This window comes from Oreochromis aureus, linkage group 20 (assembly GCF_013358895.1).
Source record: "Oreochromis aureus strain Israel breed Guangdong linkage group 20, ZZ_aureus, whole genome shotgun sequence".
Taxonomy (NCBI): domain Eukaryota; kingdom Metazoa; phylum Chordata; class Actinopteri; order Cichliformes; family Cichlidae; genus Oreochromis; species Oreochromis aureus.
In genome coordinates, this window is record NC_052961.1 from 27670063 (window position 1) to 27690512 (window position 20450).

Below are 20450 nucleotides of genomic sequence, written 5' to 3' on the forward strand. Positions count from 1 at the left end.
CACAACAAACATGCACAACCATTTGACCCACAGCATTAATGTCATTTCTGCATTGCTGCTTAAAGATGGTGGTGACTCTGAAAACGTACCCAATGAGAACTTAATCTATAAGTGATGTTGATAATGGAATAGGAATCACTAAATTCTTATCAATTCCGATCCCTACAACCAGCAGCTTTAATCTCCGTTCGACGTTTGAAACACTGATTCATATCTGACTCTGAAATAAAGTAACAATATTACTGCTGTTACTAGGTAGGGAGGAGGCTCTGTTAGGGAGGTGCTGAGTTGCTGGGCTGGATTTAGACCTTCAGCAGGGGTCTGTCATGATCTGAGCAGCCAGGAACACACAGGCACAAATATAATCTTCAAAAAAAATGGGTTTTATTATACCCCAAAAAGGACAAGATGATTACAAAAATTCAAAATAACAAAAATAAACTTTTTAAGAACCAAGTGGGCCCATAAAAGAGGTTAAGTTAACAGAACGCTACTCAAAAGTCACTTAACAAAAACATAACTCAACAAACTGACCTGCCCAAATGAGAAACAGCTCTAGTTATATAGCAAATGAACAAACCATTATATACACCAAAGGTGAAAACTAAAGAGATAACAGCTAACCATCATTCAAGGAGAACCCCATTCCCCCTGCATGATCACAATGGATGGTCCAATCCACTTTATTGGCTTCTGCATTTAAACCAGCTCCACCCTCAGCCTCCTCTTTCAGCCAAACCAGGAAGGACTGGAGCGGAGGTCAAGTAACTCAGAAAGAGCAGAAATATAATTAATATAACATATACCTATATAAAATAACAAACAATGCAAAGTCTATGCCACCATTTGGGCTATAGCTTAGTGCTGCCATGCATTACAGGTAAACTCAAAATATCAAATTAGTTAACTTATGATCACAGAAGCTTTAGAGCATAACGTAATCATAAGACAAAAAGATCAAATGAATATTACCCAAGTATCTCAATTGTGTGGTTGCATGCAGCCATCACAGGTCTGTACTGATAAGACTGGAAGCAAATAACAGTGTGGCGTCATTTTCAATACTGGGTAACGTTTCAAAAAAAAAAAGATCACCTTGCATGGTGGATTGCCTGAGAATTTACTGTAAAGATTGACTGTGATGGTCATTATTAGATGTTAAAGACTGAGGTTGTGATCTCTGATTTGCCTATAATGTGTCTTACATATAAACCCCTGCGAATCACAGGCAACCTCCTTTTCACTGGAATAATGAATCACAAGTCAACAAGGCAACCTCAGAGAGTACATAAATGGATTTTAATGGATTAGCTGTCAGCAGCACTAACTAGAAAAAAGGAGCAGAGAGTGTTTGCTAATCATGATGGGCTGTGCTCTCCATGCAGATATTAATAGCCACAAAGCAATGTCACTACCGAGGCCCCTGCCCCCATCCGTGGCTTTGTTTTCAGGCACATTCTTTCCAGCTTTGCTTTTCTCCTAACCTACACTCTGAAAATAGAGGTGAGGCGCTTTTTTCACTTTTAGCTTGACTTTGCTTGCTTCTCTCAGTGCAACACAAGACAGCAGCTGCGTTTTCTGGCACATGATTAGGAGATTGAATTAAATACACTTATGACACTGAGAAGGATTTCAGTCGAAAACGGGCCCTTGTGAGAGCACAAACATCACTATAATGAGATGAAACCGCGCTACACCGTACGCTGTCATTAAATGGCAGAAACACGTGCGGATCTAATTTCAGGTCAAAAGACGTGGCCCTGAATATTAAGAAAGCAGAAGAAACAGACAGATGGGAGTGATGGGGAGCAGGGGGAATTAAAGCGAGGGTCGGAAAGCTATTTCAGGGATGACGTGTGATGGAGTGACAACTGTTGCCCCCCTCCCCTTTATCCTCTGTCAGCCCCTGCTCTTTCTCTGCCTCTCTCTATCAAATCCCACTCTGCCTCCCTCTCTTAACTTTAGGCCCTTCAGTGCCCAGAACTTTTCCAACCACAGACCCATCTCTCCATCAGCTCTCTGAGTCTCATGATAAATTTAGAACAGTGTTCCCAATGAGCTGTGGCTTGTGTGACACGTGCCACCTCCCAACCACTGCATGGGACCGTATAGTATATAAGGGCCGTGGGTAAAGGGCTGCAAGAGATTGGGGGTAAAGGTTGATACTGCCTTACGCAAACCAGAAAAAAAGAATAAATAGACAGACAGAAAAAGACAGTACAGGTAAATAGAAGAGCTGTGTGTGCAACTATAGCCGCAAGAAGAATCAACTCTCTCCGCCTCCCTCTTCTCTCCTTTTCACTCCTCCTCTGCCTTACCCAGCACTTACAGCCATCCATGAGTGTAACCAACTCCTCTGCCTATCGATCGGAGCGTAGTTTCCACCAGACTTCATCCTCAACTACGTCCTCTGGTAACCCATACATGGAGAAGAGCCGGGGACTATTTGCTGAGGACTTTGGCTCGTTCATGCGGCCTGGGAGCGACTCCTTGGGTTTTTCCAGTAAGTTGGAAGCAAATTTAAGGTCTCTGGCATTCGTTTTGTAAACAAAAGGGGTAAAAAATTAATAGTAAAAGAGAGTGGAAGGAACAGCTTTGACGGCAAAGAAGATTTATGCCCGCTTGAAGGCGATTTGTGTACAGTGGTGTGTTTTTGTTCGAGGAGTGATAACATATCTTCAGAGGAAGACGATGGTGTGGCTGATCTGTGTGTGGACAGATGTTTCTTTAAGGAAAACTGTAGCCAAGGTGCTAAAAGAAGAAACAGAACACACTCCATTTTTGGATGTGTATTTTCTCCTTTTTTAAAAAATTTATTAGGAATTTACATATGTGTTTAAAACGGAGGGTTGAGGAGATTTTTTTTCTTCACACAGCCTGGTTCATCTACTGCTTCAGTAACTCAGTGTCCACTTGGTGTGAAGTGCTCCGTATCACTTTGCTGCCGGTCCACGCAGACGCGTGAATGTGTGAAATCGGATCTTTAAATGGTCCATGTGCTCCTATGTGTCAGAGGCAGACCAGCATTGTTTTGGAGCCACAGTTGGTGCTGTAATAGGTGCAGCAGATAAGATGTGAGGTGGGCGCTGCTGAGAAGAAAGCAAAGCAATCACACACACACGCAAGCACACACAGAGTACGTGCAAACCTGGGAATGCTGGACTGACTGCCAGCAGTGTGACATCACACACTGAGTATCTGGGATGACGCCTGCATGAGAAATGACCAGATGGTTGCCCAGTGACCAGTGTACACACACACACCTACACACACATACACGCACAGTGAGGTGAGGTCACATAATTAAGCTAACCTACATGTGAAGTCAGAGCTAATATCACTCACACACACTCGTTTCCAGGCTGCTGCCGTGTGTGTGAGGTCATGCACCACGCAGGCTTTCAGTGAGCTCAGACTCCACAGGGACAGAAAATAAATCACACTTTTTTCCTGGACTCACTTACCTATCAATCAAGGATATTTAACCGGGACTACAGCTGTGCCTCTTGACAATTCTTAAATTCACACCGGGCACGGATTGAATGATTATGTCATGTGGAAGATTCACAGGAGCGACACAGCCACAAACCATCTTTCGGCTGTCGATTTTCTTGCCTCCAAACTGCTCTCAGAAAACTTAAGTCAGCTGGAAACAAAAAACAAAAATCAACTTCTGGTTATTGAACATCTGAGGAGAGAAAGTCATTAACTCAGCAGCTAAAAAGTCAGATATATTCTCCAAAGAGGTGGTGCAGACCCAAACAGAGCAAAAATGAAATGAATATAGATTATGGATGAATGTGGACAGATTAATGATCTGTTTTTTCATGTCTGCCCATAATGTGAGCCAAATTTCAAAACACAGTTAATTTTTACCCCAATTTTTACACCTCATCAACTATCACCATTATTACTCATCATATTTTTTGATCTTGTATATGAATATGAACAACAAGAGCTAAAAAAAGATTTTGGAATTACGAAAGAAACATACAACAAGGGAATGTAACTGATTTCTATCTGACTCCTCAAAGCACTTTACACAACACCCCTCAATCACAGAGGCACTTTTGTCTAAGTGCTTTCTATCTAACAGACAACTTGAGGTTAAAGTATGTTGCACAAGAGTACTTCAGCATGCAGAGGCCAAGAGTTGGACCACAAACCTACAGCCAACCCAAGCTTACAACACTTGGTATTTGTAGGCAGTCTCCCATTGATGTACTAACCTAGCCCAGCGCTGCTTAGCTTTCAAGATCAGCCAAGGGCATGCTCAGGTTGGTAAGCATGCGGCATAGATTCTAGCAGTTTTATTTAACCATGGAAAACAGATGATCCTCAGTACTGTAATAATTAAGGTGCTTGTTCATCTTTTGTCTCTGCTCAATCCATTAAATCGACAATAAAATCCATGTTTGCCTTGAATGTGTGGAATAGGTGTGTCACGCTATTGCAGCAAAAGCAGAGATTCTGATCATGTCTAAAAATGGATTTTGGTGAATACACACAACTGCAGATCCCTCACTCAAATGAGCGTGTGTAGCCCATCCTTAATGAAACACCACCTGCAGGTACTCCAGTGATGAACAGCACGCGGTTCTCAGACTGGTGGGTTTATTCACACAGGAAGTATTGAAGATGAAAATCTGTGAATGTTAACTGTGCGAGATATACGTACTTCGCACAGTTAATTGTAGCTCCCTGATTCATCACTTGTGCTCTAACATCCTTTCATCATCTTGGCCATGGTTTTAGGTGGAGCTGGAAATATCAAGACTCTTGACGATTCGTACCAGTTCACAGTTGACGTGCGAGATTTCTCCCCTGAAGATATCATCGTCACCACATCCAACAACCAGATAGAAGTCCGTGCGGAAAAGGTGGGTAGGGGCGTGGGAGGTGTTGAAACAATGTGAATCTTCATATCAAAAGGGGTTAATGTGAGCTAAATAAACCCTAACCAAGCATCTGTCTCCACAATACATCGCGTGAATCTCTAACGTTTTCTGTTTTGGCAGTTGGCCCAGGACGGTTCAGTGATGAACACTTTCACCCACAAGTGCCAGCTACCCGAGGACGTGGATCCCACCTCAGTGACATCATCATTGGGCACCGAGGGGACCCTCACGGTCCGGGCACGGCGAAATCCAGCCAAGCATGAGCTCGTACAGACCTTCCGCACCGAGATCAAAATCTAGAGAGGGTCCGATCTGTCACTTCTGTGCTTTCATACCATTTCCTGTGCTTCTTATCCTCACTGTCATCATTCAGTTTTACTTCAAACACTCAGAGAGCTGACACTGTGCTCTGCGTGACACAATGCCACTTTGTTGCTGCTCATTTATGTGTTGTGAGTTAGCTCATCCCGCACATACACAACGGGACATACACATTAATTTAAGGAGACGCAAGGGCTTGGAGCACCATTTTGCACAAAGATGTAGACACACAACCAATAAACCATCAGTTAACTTCTCCTCTACCCCTCCCAGTGTTATTCTAAAACTTACCAGTCACTTCTAAAGATGATAAGTTATTGTATTATATTATTTGTGTGAATAAAATGATACTGCTTTGACAATAGGCCATCCTGCTCTGTAGAATGCTTTTTATGAACTTCTAATTTTACAAATTATTGACAGGAAATATGGGTTTGCAGTTTAAGAGATTTATTTGTATTGTTTCAGTTTTGACAGAATTGGAGAAATTTTCTGTGGAGACTTATCACCATCCTTGGTATGACTTGCCTTAAACCACTGTTTTGTTAACCATCCTGGGAAAAAAAAAAAAAAAAAATCTGCGTAAACCTTGAGCACCACAAGGCAAACTACCCTTGAAATCAATATGAGACGGACTTGGCATTCAGTGGGTGCACAGAGGTGTATATACAAAGGTGCTTCTATTCAGTCTTTTGTGCGTGGGAGCATTATGAACCATGGTGTCCTCCTTTCAGGAGAACAGGGTTTCAAAGGAGCTATTCTCCAATATAATTTGGAAGTCATTGTTGTTTATAATTTCCTCCACTGTACGTGAGCTATGCAGTGGCTTTTTCGTTAGAAACACAGGAGGATTACTTTTATCCTTGTATTAATATACTTTTCGTATAGCAGAAAAGCAATTCCTCTTTGTTCCTTCAGTTTTCCGATGATTTAAGACATGGACATCTTCTGATTGTATAAAATAAAGCCTAAAGATATAACTCACTTTAGCACGCAGGGATTCAGTTTGAAATTTGAAGATTTATTATTATTAAGTTAGACTTGGAACGTTTATTTACACACTACACGTGCCTTTAACGACAAACCATCCTATTACAAATCCATTTCAGCTCCACTGTGTTATGAAGGTATCAGTTTCGCACATTATGTAACTTTGATGTATCGCGACACCGCGTGTCCGCTGTCGGCAAAACATTGGTTCCCACTGCGCGTGCTCCAGCGATACATCCGGCCGGTCCCTATCAATCGATCAGAGAGAGGAAGATGGCGTTGGATGGAGTGAGCGGGGTATGATCGATCACCGAAAAACTCGATTGGGTTCGTTTTTCCCAACTGAGCCAAACACTCCGTAAGACCGCTTGGACCAGCAGTTTCAAGCCCGAGTGAAGACGAGATAACAAGGAGGTAAATCGGAAGTTGGTTTCTGTTAAAATGGCGCTTCTTAAACAACCGAAAAGAGCAGGCTGGCTGTGAAAACAAGAGGGGAGGCCGGACTCGCCGCTCCGCCATCTTGTTCCCTCACCACACGCATGTAGGCATGCTAAATTAATCCCTGATAACAAAGCTGCAAGGATTGAGGAATTGCAATCGATATATTGCACCGTCAAACCATGCTGTCAAAACTTGTGGAGAAACTGACGTTCAAGTTAAAAAAAAAAAAAAAGACGAATAAAAATAGCAGCACACCCAGCGGGACACGACATTACGCTTCATCCTTGCGTTAATGTCGTATCTCGCGGTTTAGTTGGCCTTTAGCATCGCATTTCGGATTTAAGCTAGCAGTCATTTTGAGTGGTTGTTTTTAAAACGCCGTTTTTCTCTTTAAAAGCACACACACGCAACATGTTTGTGAAGTTTGGTTCATAGGTTGCGTCCCATGGGACAATTGTGAGTCTGGAGGAGATGTCATTATCTAACATAACAACTGAAACAACGTACTTTGACTTTACCAGTGGCAGAGTTACTATAGTTATTATAGTTTTATTATTGTTATTATTAATAACAATAATAATTAGTTTAGATTTGATTATTTTATTTTTTAGTTTAGTTTTTATTGGTTTCAGTTTTCATTTTGGTATTGGTTATTACTGTATTTATGCCAAATGCCAGATCCAAAATTTGGCCTCATCAGCCAGTTTGTGCCAAAATTCTAACAGATTAACACATACCATATTTATTTATGTTTCCTCTGTTATTTTCCAAATTCCCAAAATAGTTTTAGTTAGTTTACCATTTTTTCATGGCCTAGGTTTTATTTTTATTTATTTAACTACAATATTTTTTCAAAGCTAGTTTAAGCTTTTGTTTAGTTTTAGTTAACTATGGTAGCCGTGGTTATAGTCCAGAGCAAGACACAAATTAGTGTGAGGATAACAATTGCTGTTATTAAAAACAGCTTGTGAAACCACAAATACAGAGAGTTTAAAAACTGATTTAGCGTTGTTGGACGCTAACTTTACTACATCTCTGTGCTGATACATTGTAAAAGGGGTAATTGTGAAATTAAAATGAACACAATTTCCTCAGTGTTTAAAACAGCAATCAGACACAGTATGCCAACTTTCCAGTTTTAAATAAGGATAATAAATAATGTAATGGTTTATTGTGACATATAGTCTAGACACAGAATTTATACTTCATTATAACTCATTATATCTTATTTCTGTCGACTTATTATTGACTGACCGCAGTCAGTCAATAATAAAACTACTATGCTGTTGGAGTATGCATAATTATATCAGAGGTGAACAGTGCAGACACAGATTTAACCTGACCATCACAGCCTTTTCAGGCTTCCTCATGCTCCACATTTCATCCGTTTTATCCACAGAGCTTGTCCTTCAGGACGATGGAGTTCCCGTGGCACAGTGGGAAAGTTCTGGAGCAGCTTAACCGGCAGCGCAAGCAGGGCCTGCTGTGTGACTGCACCTTTGTCGTGGACGGTGTGGACTTCAAGGCCCACAAGGCTGTGCTGGCTGCATGCAGCGTGTACTTCCGCACCCTCTTCCTGGACCAGAAGGATGTGGTACATCTGGACATTAGCAATGCAGCAGGTCGGTCCCCGTCAGGTTATGTGATCTACCCTATCTCTGCCTCGTCTCTGCTGTCTAACTGGATGTGTTGTTTTGATGAATGTTGTTTCAGGCTTGGGTCAAGTCCTGGATTTTATGTACACTGCAAAGCTGAGTTTAAGTCTGCAGAATGTAGAAGACGTGCTGTCGGTAGCTCACTTTTTACAGATGCAAGAAATCGTGAATGCTTGTTCTGCGTACCAGTCGATGTCAAATCCAGCCCCGTCCGTCATAACACTGGATTTTGCTGTTGGTGAGTCGGGTCCTCGGTGAATACTCATGCCTGTACCTGAATAGTCATTGTCCTCAGCTAATCCGTGCATGCCTTGATTCTTCAAATGAATCATCAGTTTGCTTTGTATTAAATTTGTCAACCAATTTTACCATCACTTCTCATAGCATGGTGACAAACGTGTATTTCTGCTCTGTCCATGTTTGGCAGTAGTCCTAACAGATGCTGTTCTACTTTAAAAAAGATAAATGACAAGTAACTCTAAATTAATATATATTTACCCGATTGTTGTTTTATTGAGGTCATAACATGGTTCTTTATCTGTTCTTATTGGTATTCAGTTTGTTGAAAATGGAACACAATCGTCACTGATTCTGCATTCTAGTGTATGAAATATTGCTCCTGATATCCAGCATCCATTACTACAATATTCTTCTGAAAGAATGACCTACTTTTTATTCTGTCTTTAACACACCAGATGAAAAAACAGGTGAAGGAGAGCAGAAAGAGGAAACTGACAGTCAGCTGTCAGATTTGGCATCACAAGCCGAGGAGTGCCCTCGTAGCATTCCCACAGAGGATAAAGAGGCCATTCAAAGTCAGGACATTTTAGAGGAAGAGCTTTCTGCCGAAACACAGAAGCCTGTTTCTCAGCCGAAACCCACTAGAACCCACACAGGCCGCGGACGACCACCAAAAACATCCCCCCTTCTGACTCAAAAGAAGACGTCTGTCAAGAACGAGGAAGAAAGTGGTGCATTAGACGGACCCGCCTTCCAGGACGACCCCGCTGATGCCGACTACACACCGAGTAAATACATATTCATAGAAGTCTTCTCAGTTATTTAATTATGATGTATGCTAGCATGTTTAAAGTTTGAAAGGATCCACATGATGCTAGTAGCTTTTTATTTGATGGCATTTGATATCTTGATATATTATTTCAGCCATTATTAATGTTTTTAAGAAACTATAGGTTATATAAATAAATACATACATAAATGTTTAAAATCAAGAGTTAAAATCAATGGAAAGAACACAAATGATTGTGATGGCTTAACAAAGAAGTGTTTTCATTTCTTATTTTATTGTTTTTATTAGAATCACCATTAAAATCTGGCAGTTCGCCTTATATGAGCTCCCGCGGGAGGAGAATCAGAAAACCACCTCGACGAAACTTCCCACCTGGTGAGCGGTCTGTCCTGAAGGACGCCCCTTTCCTTTAAGCTTCCCACTGGACAAACTCTGTGCAGAGGCAGGAAAAGCGAAGTCATTTAAAAACACCTTTAGATTCAGGTTGATTAGTGCTCGGATGATTATCCGAGCGTTGTTTTCCACATTTTTACATTCAGTTTAAAATGTCAGAAATGTGATTAAAAACATAAATATTTCTTCAGCACCTTTCAAACATGCAGTAATTTCACATTAATCTAATGGAATTTAGAGCATTTGCTTCGTATTAGAATAAACACATTTCTTTAAAGGTTGCAGCAAACCTGCTGTGTGTATTTGTTTCATTGCTGATGGTGCTAGTTGCCCCAGTTGTAGCTCTTATGTCTGGAAGACGCAATGGGGAACATTAACGTAAGAGTGACCTCTGTCTGATGTAGAGAATGTCATCACTTTAACAGACTGATGAAGCCAGCAATCCCATATCTCAAAAAGTCATTGCTATTTCCCGTCAAAGCTGTAGACAGTCTGTCATTTTCAGAGCTTTTCTGCTCTTGTTCTCCTAGACAATGACTCAGAGGATGAAGGCCCATCACAGGCAAAAACTGACAATAAGGTGGCAGAGCCAGCAGGGGTGGCTGAAGGGCAGGAAGAACACTCTTTGGAGGCCGGCGATGTGGAGGCTGATGATAATGATGATAACGGGGATGGAGAGGAGGATGACGAGATAAGTCAGCAAATGGAAGGAGACAGCTCAAGCAGCGAGAGAGACGGAAGACAAGCTCAGTCAGCGTGCATGAGCAGCCGATCTGAATCAAAGCCTTACAGCTCCGTGACACACAAATGTGAGGTGAGAGATTTGTGGGACGGCCTAAGTCGCGCTGTGCCTGCTTTTCCTGCTCTGGTCTGCAGGCTCTGAAGATATAAATGTCAATGCTGGGAGCTTTCATGCAAAGCTTGGCATCATAGATGCTTTTATGCAAATGTTGGTCACATTTGCAGGCATATCTTTGCATTAAAAGGCTTCACTATATATTTTCCTCTTTCTAGGACTGCGGGAAGAAATTCACCCACACGGGCAATTTCAAGAGGCACATGCGTATTCACACTGGAGAGAAGCCCTTCAGCTGCCGGGACTGCAACAAGGCTTTCTCTGACCCTGCAGCTTGTAAAGCCCATGAGAAAACACACAGGTGGATGACTTTTCCTTTTCATATTCATTTCGTTTATCTTTGCATACTTCTGCAGATGGATTAATTAAAGTGAGCTGTCGTTGACTCCTAGCCCCCTGAAGCCGTACTGCTGCTCTACTTGCGGAAAGAGCTACCGTCAGATCAGTCTGCTCAACCTGCATCGCAAACGTCACACAGGAGAAGCGCGGTACAGCTGTGAAGTTTGTGGCAAGCTTTTCACCACTTCGGGCAATCTGAAGCGCCACCAGCTGGTGCACAGCGGCGAGAAGCCATACCACTGCGACTACTGCGAGAAGGCTTTCTCTGACCCCACGGCCAAGATGCGACATCTGGAGACGCACGACACAGAGAAGGGCAACAAGTGTCCGCACTGCGACAAACGCTTCAACCAGGTACGCTTGGAAAGGTTTGGCTTTTCTGTGGACACATATATATAGTCTTATATGAGTCTTCTCAGGACTGTGCTCTTCTGGACAGAGGCCTCTGATGATGTGCCTGAAATCTGCTGGTGCCACTCTTACAGTTTGGGGGTTACCACTAAAGACCACTTTGGACTTTACCTCCCACACCCGCTTTTGCGGCTGGATGGGGGTGAGGGAAGGGAGATAGGAGAAAAACAACATGACTGTCTTTAGTAGAACAGGTCAGGGTACAAATCCTCTGCAGGGCATGGATACAGTAAGGGTCCCCAGGCTAGATCCCTAGTGCTATCCAAACCTGCCTCAGAACACGAGCCAGAGAGACTTCACTAAAGTCATATTTGGCTTGGCTGTCACCGCGATTAAGTGTGCATATACTTAAGTGTCATTTATGGAACATTTTTGTTGTTTTGTGTTTCCTCGTTAGGTTGGGAATCTAAAAGCTCATTTAAAAATCCACATCACAGACGGGCCTCTCAAGTGCAAAGAATGTGGCAAGCAGTTTACCACTTCAGGTAAAAAAGAAATAACAATGTTGCTTTTTTCTCCCTGCATTTTTATTGTCACAGTGAATAAAACGCTCTCTGTTTCTTCATGAATACAGATTCTACCTGTCATGTTGATCTTGAGAGAAATTAAGGACCAAAAAAATATCAAAACATACACCAGTGATTTGTTATTTTATTTATTTATTTTTGTACTTACTAACAGAAAACTACTTTGCTCCTTTCCGTTAGTAGGTAGTGTTAGTCAATGTTATTCAGTTTAAAAATGGTTTGAGATATACAAAAACCCATTAAACTGCATGCAAGTACAACAAATGTTATATTTAGAGATTCAGTGATAGTTATAATATCACTAATAATAATAAAATAATGATAAATACTATTAAAATAAACTGTGATATCCAGTAGTTAGACCATACATGAACAAAATTATTTAATTGCTTTTAGATGGTGTGTTACTATGTAGAGTTGTTTTTCTTCTTTGAGCCATTTGGTCTAATCTGTGTGTGCTGATACCTGCTTTTTAGGGAATCTGAAGAGGCACCTGCGGGTTCACAGCGGGGAGAAGCCGTACGTCTGCGGGCACTGCCAGAGAGCTTTCAGTGATCCCGGAGCTCTGCAGCGGCATGAGCGCATCCATACAGGTACTCTCAAGACAGTCGGATTCTGGGGAACTTATTTTCATTTTTCCATCTGAATCCCTGTGTGAATATAATCTACTTCCCATGATAGTGAAACGGTTATTTATATGTTGCAGGAGAGAAGCCCTGTGTCTGTATTATCTGTGGTAAAGCTTTCACTCAGGCCAGCTCCCTCATCGCTCATGTCCGCCAGCACACGGGAGAGAAGCCCTACGTCTGCGATCGCTGTGGTAAAAGGTCAGCACGGCACAGCGCTGCAATGATAGGCTCAGGTTTCAAACTCACTAATAGCTGAGGTACAGAAACTGGCATTATTTGACAGGGATGTTTGAGAGGGGAATATTAAGTGTAGTTTAGGGTTTTGACCTGTGTAGGCGTTAATGAGAATTGAAGATAATATAGATTTGTGGAAATTCTCAAAGGTCAAGTAACAGTGACCTGTTATAGTTCATTCAAATGATAGTGAGAGTACTGAGATTGCCCAAATTAGAGATTAAAATACAGTTTAAAAGATTCTTTTTTTATGAACAAAATGAATAAATGTGTCAGTAAAGCAGATGAGAGGAAATATCGTATATTTGTTTTTGTGCAGGTTTGTGCAGTCTAGTCAACTGGCCAATCACATTCGCCATCACGACAACGTCCGCCCGCACAAGTGTCAGATGTGCAACAAGGCATTTGTTAATGTGGGAGACCTGTCGAAGCACATCATCATTCACACAGGTGAAGACCACATTTGTTACAAGGCTTTTTATTTTAAGGAAAAATGGGAGAGTGAGGGTTCACCTGTTGAGCAGTGAAGTCTCTTTTTCCCACCACATCTGTATCCATCCAGCAGAACTCTGATCTTTCACCGTCAATCCACTACTCATCTTTGTCTTGTTGTCTCAGGAGAGAAGCCTTTCCTGTGCGATAAATGTGGTCGGGGGTTCAATCGCGTGGACAATCTGCGCTCTCACGTCAAGACTGTGCACCAAGGCAAGGCTGGCATGAAGCGGCTGGTGGTGTCAGAGGGAAGCGCAGACGAGGGGGCTGATGGAGGAGCGGGGGCATGCACCTCTGACGGCGAGATCAACATCGTCACCGTCACCACGGAGGACATCGTCACACTGGCGACAGAGGCCCTGGCGGCCAGTGCTGTAGCTCAGCTGACAGGTCAGACTACATCTTCAAGGCTATAATGTAATCAACAACACAGATGTTTGTAGATGGCAGTGAGGCACAGACAGTGACAAATGTTTGTGTCTGTTAACAGTAGTTCCAGTGGCTGCTTCGGTTTCTGCAGATGAGACTGAAGCTCTGAAAGCTGAAATAACCAAGGCCGTGGAGAAAGTGCAAGAAGCAGGTAAGACCTGGCATTATAAAAACATGTTACGTAAGGAATGAAACAGAATATCAGACATGGTTTGGGAGAGAAGCAGTATGCAGTGTTAAGCTTATAAGCTGAAGTCCATTTATTGACCCTGAAAACAATAATCAGTAAAAGAAGCTGAATGTGTACGTATGAGTATGTGTGACAGATTTTGAAGTACACAGCTACTTGCATAACCATCTAAATGGTCTCAATGAGAAGTATTATTACAGCACTGTAAACAGTACCGTAGACTTCATCAGAAGCCAGTTCCTTTTTCTTACACAGAACAGGACACAGATTGAAAAATGCTTCATTTGTTCATGAAACCTTCTTCTCTTCTCAGATCCCAACACGCAGATTTTGTATGCTTGTGATTCGTGCGGTGATAAATTCTTGGATGCCAGCTCCTTAGCTCAGCACGTACGCATCCACACAGCTCAAGCCCTGGTCATGTTTCAGGCAGATTCCGACTTCTACCAGTACACCGCAGCCACCACTGCCGAGGGGGATTCCACTGCAACATGGCAACCCACACCCGAACAGGTCATCCACGAAGGAGAGCTAATCTTCCGTGCTCAGGATGGAGAGGGAGAAACAGAGGACGGGATGATTGGAGAGGCGCAAGAACAAGAAGAATCAGAACAGGCAGTTCAGGAGAAGGTGGAGGATGGACAGGTGGAGACCACCACTGAGATCAAAACATATGAAAAAGATGTAGAGGAGGACAAGGAGCAGGAGATGGAGTGTGAGAGTCAGTCGTAGTGGGGCAGATTTGTTAAAGTGTGTGTCATTTTGCTTGTAAATGAAATGAGATTTATACAGTATAAGGAAAAGTAAGAAATGAAGTGTTTATGAGTTTTGTTAAATATGAACTGGATTCATAACAGACACTGTTCCTGAAAAAAATTCTTTCCAGATTTGTGATCAATAGTCATGTCCTGTTTTCAGCAAACAAGGTGAGATCTAGTAGTTTTTGTAAACGTTGAGAGGTGGTTATGCTACTTTGTGTAGTTTATTTTTAGACTTCAGTGTAGGACTGTGCTTTGTCCATTATGTAAAACATTTAAAGTCTGTCTTATCCAGTATAACTTAAAGAAAAGAATTCTATGTGATATTTTTCCCATTTTTATGATGAAATAATAATATAATCATTTTCTTTAAACATCCAAAATATTTTTCTTGTACTTAAAGTATTTTCATGCAGAGAATGTTATTCAAAGGCTATCTACATGAACATATATGAGTACTAAACTGAAGTAAAGGACAGTTGATGCCTTTTTTACAGAAGCAAGGTGTTGTAAATCTTGTGTTTGGATAATATTTGTATATTTGTCCTGTGACCTCTGAAAAATTTAGAATTGTGTACAGTGATGACAAACTGACAAATGTCACAAGAGATTTTTCTGTCACTATTGATTTTTGTGTCATTAATTTATCTGCAGAATGCTCGGATAAAACCCCTAATACTGCTTATACTGGAAGATGCCATCAACTCAATAAAGAATTGCCACTGCTTGTGTTGTGCTCTTGTTTTTACTAAAAATAAATAAAAAGAATAACAAAGGCTTATGTGCCTTGCTGATACAGTATTTACGAATCGGAAAAAACAGAAATAACTTAAATGACAGCTGAAAGGCATAATCGTTTAAGTCGTTTAAACGCCGTTTTGGTTGTAAATATTCAGTAAAAATGTGCACATTTATGTTTCAATGCCTGGACTTACCTGTTTGCCAGGCTTACAATGAAGCTCTGACGCTATTGGTTGACTGGCAGTCAGGGCGACGCGTTCCTCTCTGTGATTGGCTGCCTCTTAGGGTCAGAGTTTAGACAACTGCTAACGCTGACGTCGACTTCTGCAGCAAAATGGCGTCGCTGACAGCAGTCATGCAGACGAACCGGTCCGGTTCTTTAACATCGTCCAAAAAACGAACCGGAATGGTGTCAACGAGGCGGTTCAAGCTTTTGGACAATAGCGTCCTTTTATTGCTGTCGTTAGCCTCCGTGCTGCATTGTGCTTTGGCTGACGGTAAGACGTTGGTGCTGCTGGACAACCTCAACATCAAAGACACCCATTCAATCTTCTTCCGCAGTCTGGCAGGTCAGTATGATAATACTATTTTTTTTTTGCAGCTTTACTTACTCTGCTGTACAGTCGTATATATGCCTCGTTTACCGGGTGTCAGCAAGTTTTTGGCAGCTAACAAAAAGCCACTGCTAGACCAGAAGTTGATGCACGATAGCAAGAATGCTAACATTAGCTTAGCTGTACTGTAATATGTTCGCTATCCTAACGTCATTTGAGCCTCTTACAACTCAGTGTAATATATTTATATGGATGAAGATGTGCTCGATGCTGTTGTTGTGAAAATTATTTAAAGAATACTATATATCCATTTCCGTGCATATTTGCATTTCCGCTCCTCTGCTCTTCTGGTTTGCTGGTAGGTACAGTAGTGGGCGAAATCCACTTTCCTGTTTAGGGAGCAGTCTTCAAAAGAGGAGTTCATACAGTTTGGGATATTACTGTTTTAAGAAGATATGTAAAACAAAACGCATATATGAGTCTGAAAATACAACTTTTTGTAATACTCGGGGATATTTCATGCTTGCACACCTTTGCTGTATACTGTTGTAGTAAACATGTCCTAATTTTCAAAAACCACTGTGTTAAAACTTTAGCCTTAGTACGCCACTGTTACTGTTAATTATAATGCATCTCTCTTCTTCAGATCGTGGATTTGACCTCACCTTCAAGACCGCTGATGATCCCTCCCTGTCACTGATCAAATATGGCCAGTTCCTGTACGACCACTTAATTATCTTCTCACCATCAGTTGAAGGTGAGTTTCACAACATTGATACAAAAAATAAATAAATTGTGGCAGGTGATTTCTTCCTGAAGGTAAACACTTTTTTGTCATCTGCAGACTTTGGTGGAAATATAAATGTGGAGACTATTACATCCTTCATTGATGGCGGGGGCAATGTCCTGGTTGCTGCAAGTTCAGACATCGGTCAGTTGATTTATAACAGGGTTTGTTCCAGTATTATATTATTTGAAATGTTTAAGTATGGTCATTCAAGTATATTTGTTTTGTTCTTGTTTCACAGGCGACCCTCTGAGGGAGCTGGGCAGTGAGTGTGGCATTGAGTTTGACGAGGAAAAGACTGCCGTCATTGATCATCACAACTATGATGTGTCTGATCCTGGAGAGGTAAATGGCTTGGCCTTTACACAGCTGCCATTTTAAGTTTTGTTATGTTGTTGTAATTTGTGATCTTTCGTATCTCCAGCATACCCTGATTGTCGCTGACCCAGAGAACCTGCTGAAAGCTCCCACTATTGTCGGCAAACCCACCAAGAAACCTGTTTTATTCAAGGGTGTCGGGTAAGCACAGTGATTTTCACACTGTTTAAGATGTGTAATAAATGATAAATTCATCCTTTTAGCTGGAGCAGAGACTTGTGTCAGAAGATGTAACAGATAGTGTTGTTAGATTTTTATTCTTTTACAAAGATTAACTCCCATGCTCAGTGGAAAATATATTGAATGTGGCTCACTTCTTCCAGCATGGTGGCAGACCCAGACAACCCTCTTGTCCTGGACATCCTTACTGGCTCCTCTACCTCCTACTCCTTTTTCCCTGACAGACCCATCTCACAGGTAATAATGTTGACATGTCACGATAATGTCGGGTAATTAATTATGATTTATTCAGGAGAAACTGTCCCGGGTATGATAAGTAGCTCTTTAAAATTAAAATTGTTTAGTAATGCTTTTGGAAGAAAAAGGCACAAGCTTATTGTGCACTACCTCATTTTTTCCGCGATGTATAACATGGTCAAAGTTTCAGAATAAAGAAACAGCTTTGTTCAGACAGAATGAACCACAGGGAAGCACCAAGCCCAGTATGAAATGATTAAGGATTATTTTCAACTATTTTTAATGCAAAATTACGCTGGTGGTCCAATAATAAACAAGTTGAGTTGAGATCCTTGTATAACTATTATTAGCCTGAATGGATATTCAGTTCAATTTGATTTTATTTATAGAGAGAATTAAATCACAACAACAGTCACCTCAAGGCATTTTATATTGTATTGTGAAGAGGAAAGCTCCAAAAATCAGATGACCTGCTATGAGCAAACACTGGATAGTGAGAAGGAAAAACTTCTCAGTATCACCCTTTTTAACAGGACAAAACATCATGCAGAACCAGGCTCAGGGAGGGGCAGCTATTGGCCATGACCGTTTGGGAGTTACGAATGAACAGAAGTAGTAAACACATTAATCTCATTTTTTTTAATGTTGTTGTTGTTGTTTTGTGTTTTTTAATGCTGTAGTACCCCCACGCTGTCGGCAAGAACACCCTGCTGATCGCTGGCCTCCAGGCTCGAAACAATGCCAGAGTGGTATTTAGTGGCTCGTTGGACTTCTTCAGCGATGCCTTCTTCAACTCTGCTGTGCAGAAAGCCACACCAGGTTCACAGAGGTACTCCTGTCAGTGATGGCCTGGCTTGTTTTTCTGCCATGTGAATGTTACAAGTTCAAACACATTTACTGCAGATTTCTGCAAGTTTAGATGCTTAGAATGTGTTTCACTGAGTTTGCAGTTTAGTGCGTTTGACCTCCTAAAGCTAATCTGTAGGTGGAAAATAGTCTTAAAATGTAAGATTGTAATAACTATTCACTGGTATTAGATTTGGTTACAATGTAGCTGGTTACAGATGTCAGTGTTTGTCTCCTTTTCAGGCACGAGCAGACAGGGAACATGGAGCTGGCCGAGGCTCTGTCTCGCTGGGTGTTCAAGGAGGCTGGAGTCCTCAGAGTGGGAGCTGTTACCCATCATCGCGTGGGGGAGACCGCCGCCCCCACAGCATACACCATCACCGACCTCGTGGTGGGTCTTGTTGTCTGTTTGTTATCATCACCGTGAATATATTTGTTTTTATTGCAGTGTAGCTCAATCACTGTAAACCCTTTTCATGCAGGAATACAGCATTGTCATTGAGATGTTATCCGAGGGCCGTTGGGTCCCATTCGACGGAGATGATATCCAGCTTGAGTTTGTGAGGATCGATCCCTTCGTCAGGACTTATCTCAAGAAAAATGGTATGGTATTGTATTATAGAATACATTTGCATTCATTTACGTCTTGTTTACAACCTACATGTATTGTTTTTATAATGTTTGGCAGGGTTGGCTTCATATTCACTTCATATTTACAAACTGCATTTATGATAAATGTTCCATTGTTGTTCAACTAGGAGGTAAATACAGTGTCCAGTTCAAGCTGCCTGATGTGTATGGAGTCTTCCAGTTCAAAGTGGACTATAACCGACTAGGATATACACATCTCTACTCCTCCACCCAGGCAAGTTCATCTGAAGTTCCCTCCTAGAGACTGAATCATGTTGAGTTTGTTTATTATAAGATAAATATATAGAAATGGTAAATATGGAAAGTATTGCTCAATTAATCATCCTGGTTACTACCTCTGTTCTTTTATCAATCATTTGTTGTAATAGTAACCTATTAGTTGATGTGCTGTATGGCTTGCTAACTAATACAGTTGTGTTTCTCCACCATAGGTATCGGTGCGTCCCCTGCAGCACACCCAGTATGAGCGCTTCATCCCCTCAGCCTACCCATACTATGCCAGTGTCTTCTCCATGATGGCTGGACTCTTTGTCTTCAGCGTAGTCTTCCTCCATATGAAAGAGAAGGAGAAGTCTGACTAATACAGAATGCCAATGGGGAAGAGAAAATAAGACTGTGGAAGTGAACTTGTGGTGTGAAGAGTGGAAATGAATGTCGTGATGGCTTGAGTCTTCATGCAGGGACTTGGACTGTTTCTGTTCTGTTATTGGGGAACTCACTTTGTCGGGGTGTGAGGGCCAAAAGAGGCGCTGACTGTAATGCGGTGGTTGTGGGAGGTTTTTTTTACACTTTGGAATCACTCAGTGGCCCTTGTCTGTTCTGAAGTCAGTCAGTGTTTGTTTAAAGTTGCTTTACAATTGATTAAATATTTCAAGTCAAACATTTGCTTAGAAATGGGGAAGAAATTTACAATAAAATCTGACCTGGATTGTTTTATTTTTCAGCCAGAAAAGTTTATTGTGGTAACTACATGCACTGATTATGGCAACAACTCATTTGTTTTTTTGATGAGATTAATGTGTTTCCAAATAAGTTGGAGTCATCTTAATAAAATATTGACATTCCACTCAATAGAAATGCCTGTTGTCTCTGTAACTTAACACACAATAGGTGTGTGCATTGAAATGTTACGACTGGTTTGATCCACTGAATGTGGAGCTGCTATGATTTGTGTTCAAGGCAAAATAAATGTTTAATGACACTCATTTTAATGCACAGATACTTAACAAGAAGCGAAATGTGGGGAAAAGTAAAAATGAACAACTATCAAAACTCTAGATATTGTTTTAGAAGGGGGGGGTAAACAAGCCTTAATCTTGATATGTCCAATTTTTAAAAAAAAAGAGCCAGGGTGCTTTAGCATTCACCAAGGTGAATAAGCTCTGAAGAAGAGCTGGAACCGCTGGAAAAAAAAAAGTTTGACTAAGTTAAAACAATGGAGTCTTGTGCCGAATTCATCACTTCATTCAGATTAATTCAATCA

At 41.4% G+C, this 20450-nt stretch overlaps 3 protein-coding genes across 3 annotated transcripts; all 3 read left to right on the forward strand.

Annotated features, from left to right (window-relative positions):
* Nucleotides 1-1490: 1490 nt before the first annotated feature.
* On the forward strand, nt 1491-5583 carry hspb7 (heat shock protein family, member 7 (cardiovascular)). The gene is made up of 4 exons (XM_031745089.2): nt 1491-1503; nt 2323-2503; nt 4756-4880; nt 5019-5583. Exons 2-4 carry the CDS (start codon nt 2338-2340, stop codon nt 5196-5198), a joined length of 471 nt encoding a protein of 156 aa, XP_031600949.1. The 5' UTR covers nt 1491-1503; nt 2323-2337; the 3' UTR covers nt 5199-5583.
* A 670-nt stretch (nt 5584-6253) lies between these two features.
* Nucleotides 6254-15318, forward strand: zbtb17 (zinc finger and BTB domain containing 17). Its single transcript, XM_031745090.2, has 15 exons — nt 6254-6623; nt 8050-8272; nt 8364-8543; nt 9001-9333; nt 9624-9710; nt 10259-10542; nt 10743-10885; nt 10977-11277; nt 11732-11819; nt 12338-12454; nt 12568-12688; nt 13044-13174; nt 13343-13606; nt 13707-13796; nt 14149-15318. The coding sequence occupies exons 2-15, from the start codon at nt 8068-8070 to the stop codon at nt 14565-14567; spliced, it is 2763 nt and encodes a 920-aa protein (XP_031600950.1). The 5' UTR covers nt 6254-6623; nt 8050-8067; the 3' UTR covers nt 14568-15318.
* Nucleotides 15319-15633: 315 nt separating this feature from the next.
* On the forward strand, nt 15634-20044 carry ddost (dolichyl-diphosphooligosaccharide--protein glycosyltransferase subunit (non-catalytic)). Its single transcript, XM_031745081.2, has 11 exons — nt 15634-15903; nt 16535-16645; nt 16733-16819; nt 16917-17020; nt 17100-17194; nt 17377-17470; nt 18151-18299; nt 18560-18707; nt 18799-18919; nt 19075-19181; nt 19399-20044. Exons 1-11 carry the CDS (start codon nt 15669-15671, stop codon nt 19546-19548), a joined length of 1401 nt encoding a protein of 466 aa, XP_031600941.1. The 5' UTR covers nt 15634-15668; the 3' UTR covers nt 19549-20044.
* The last annotated feature ends 406 nt before the right edge of the window (nt 20045-20450 follow it).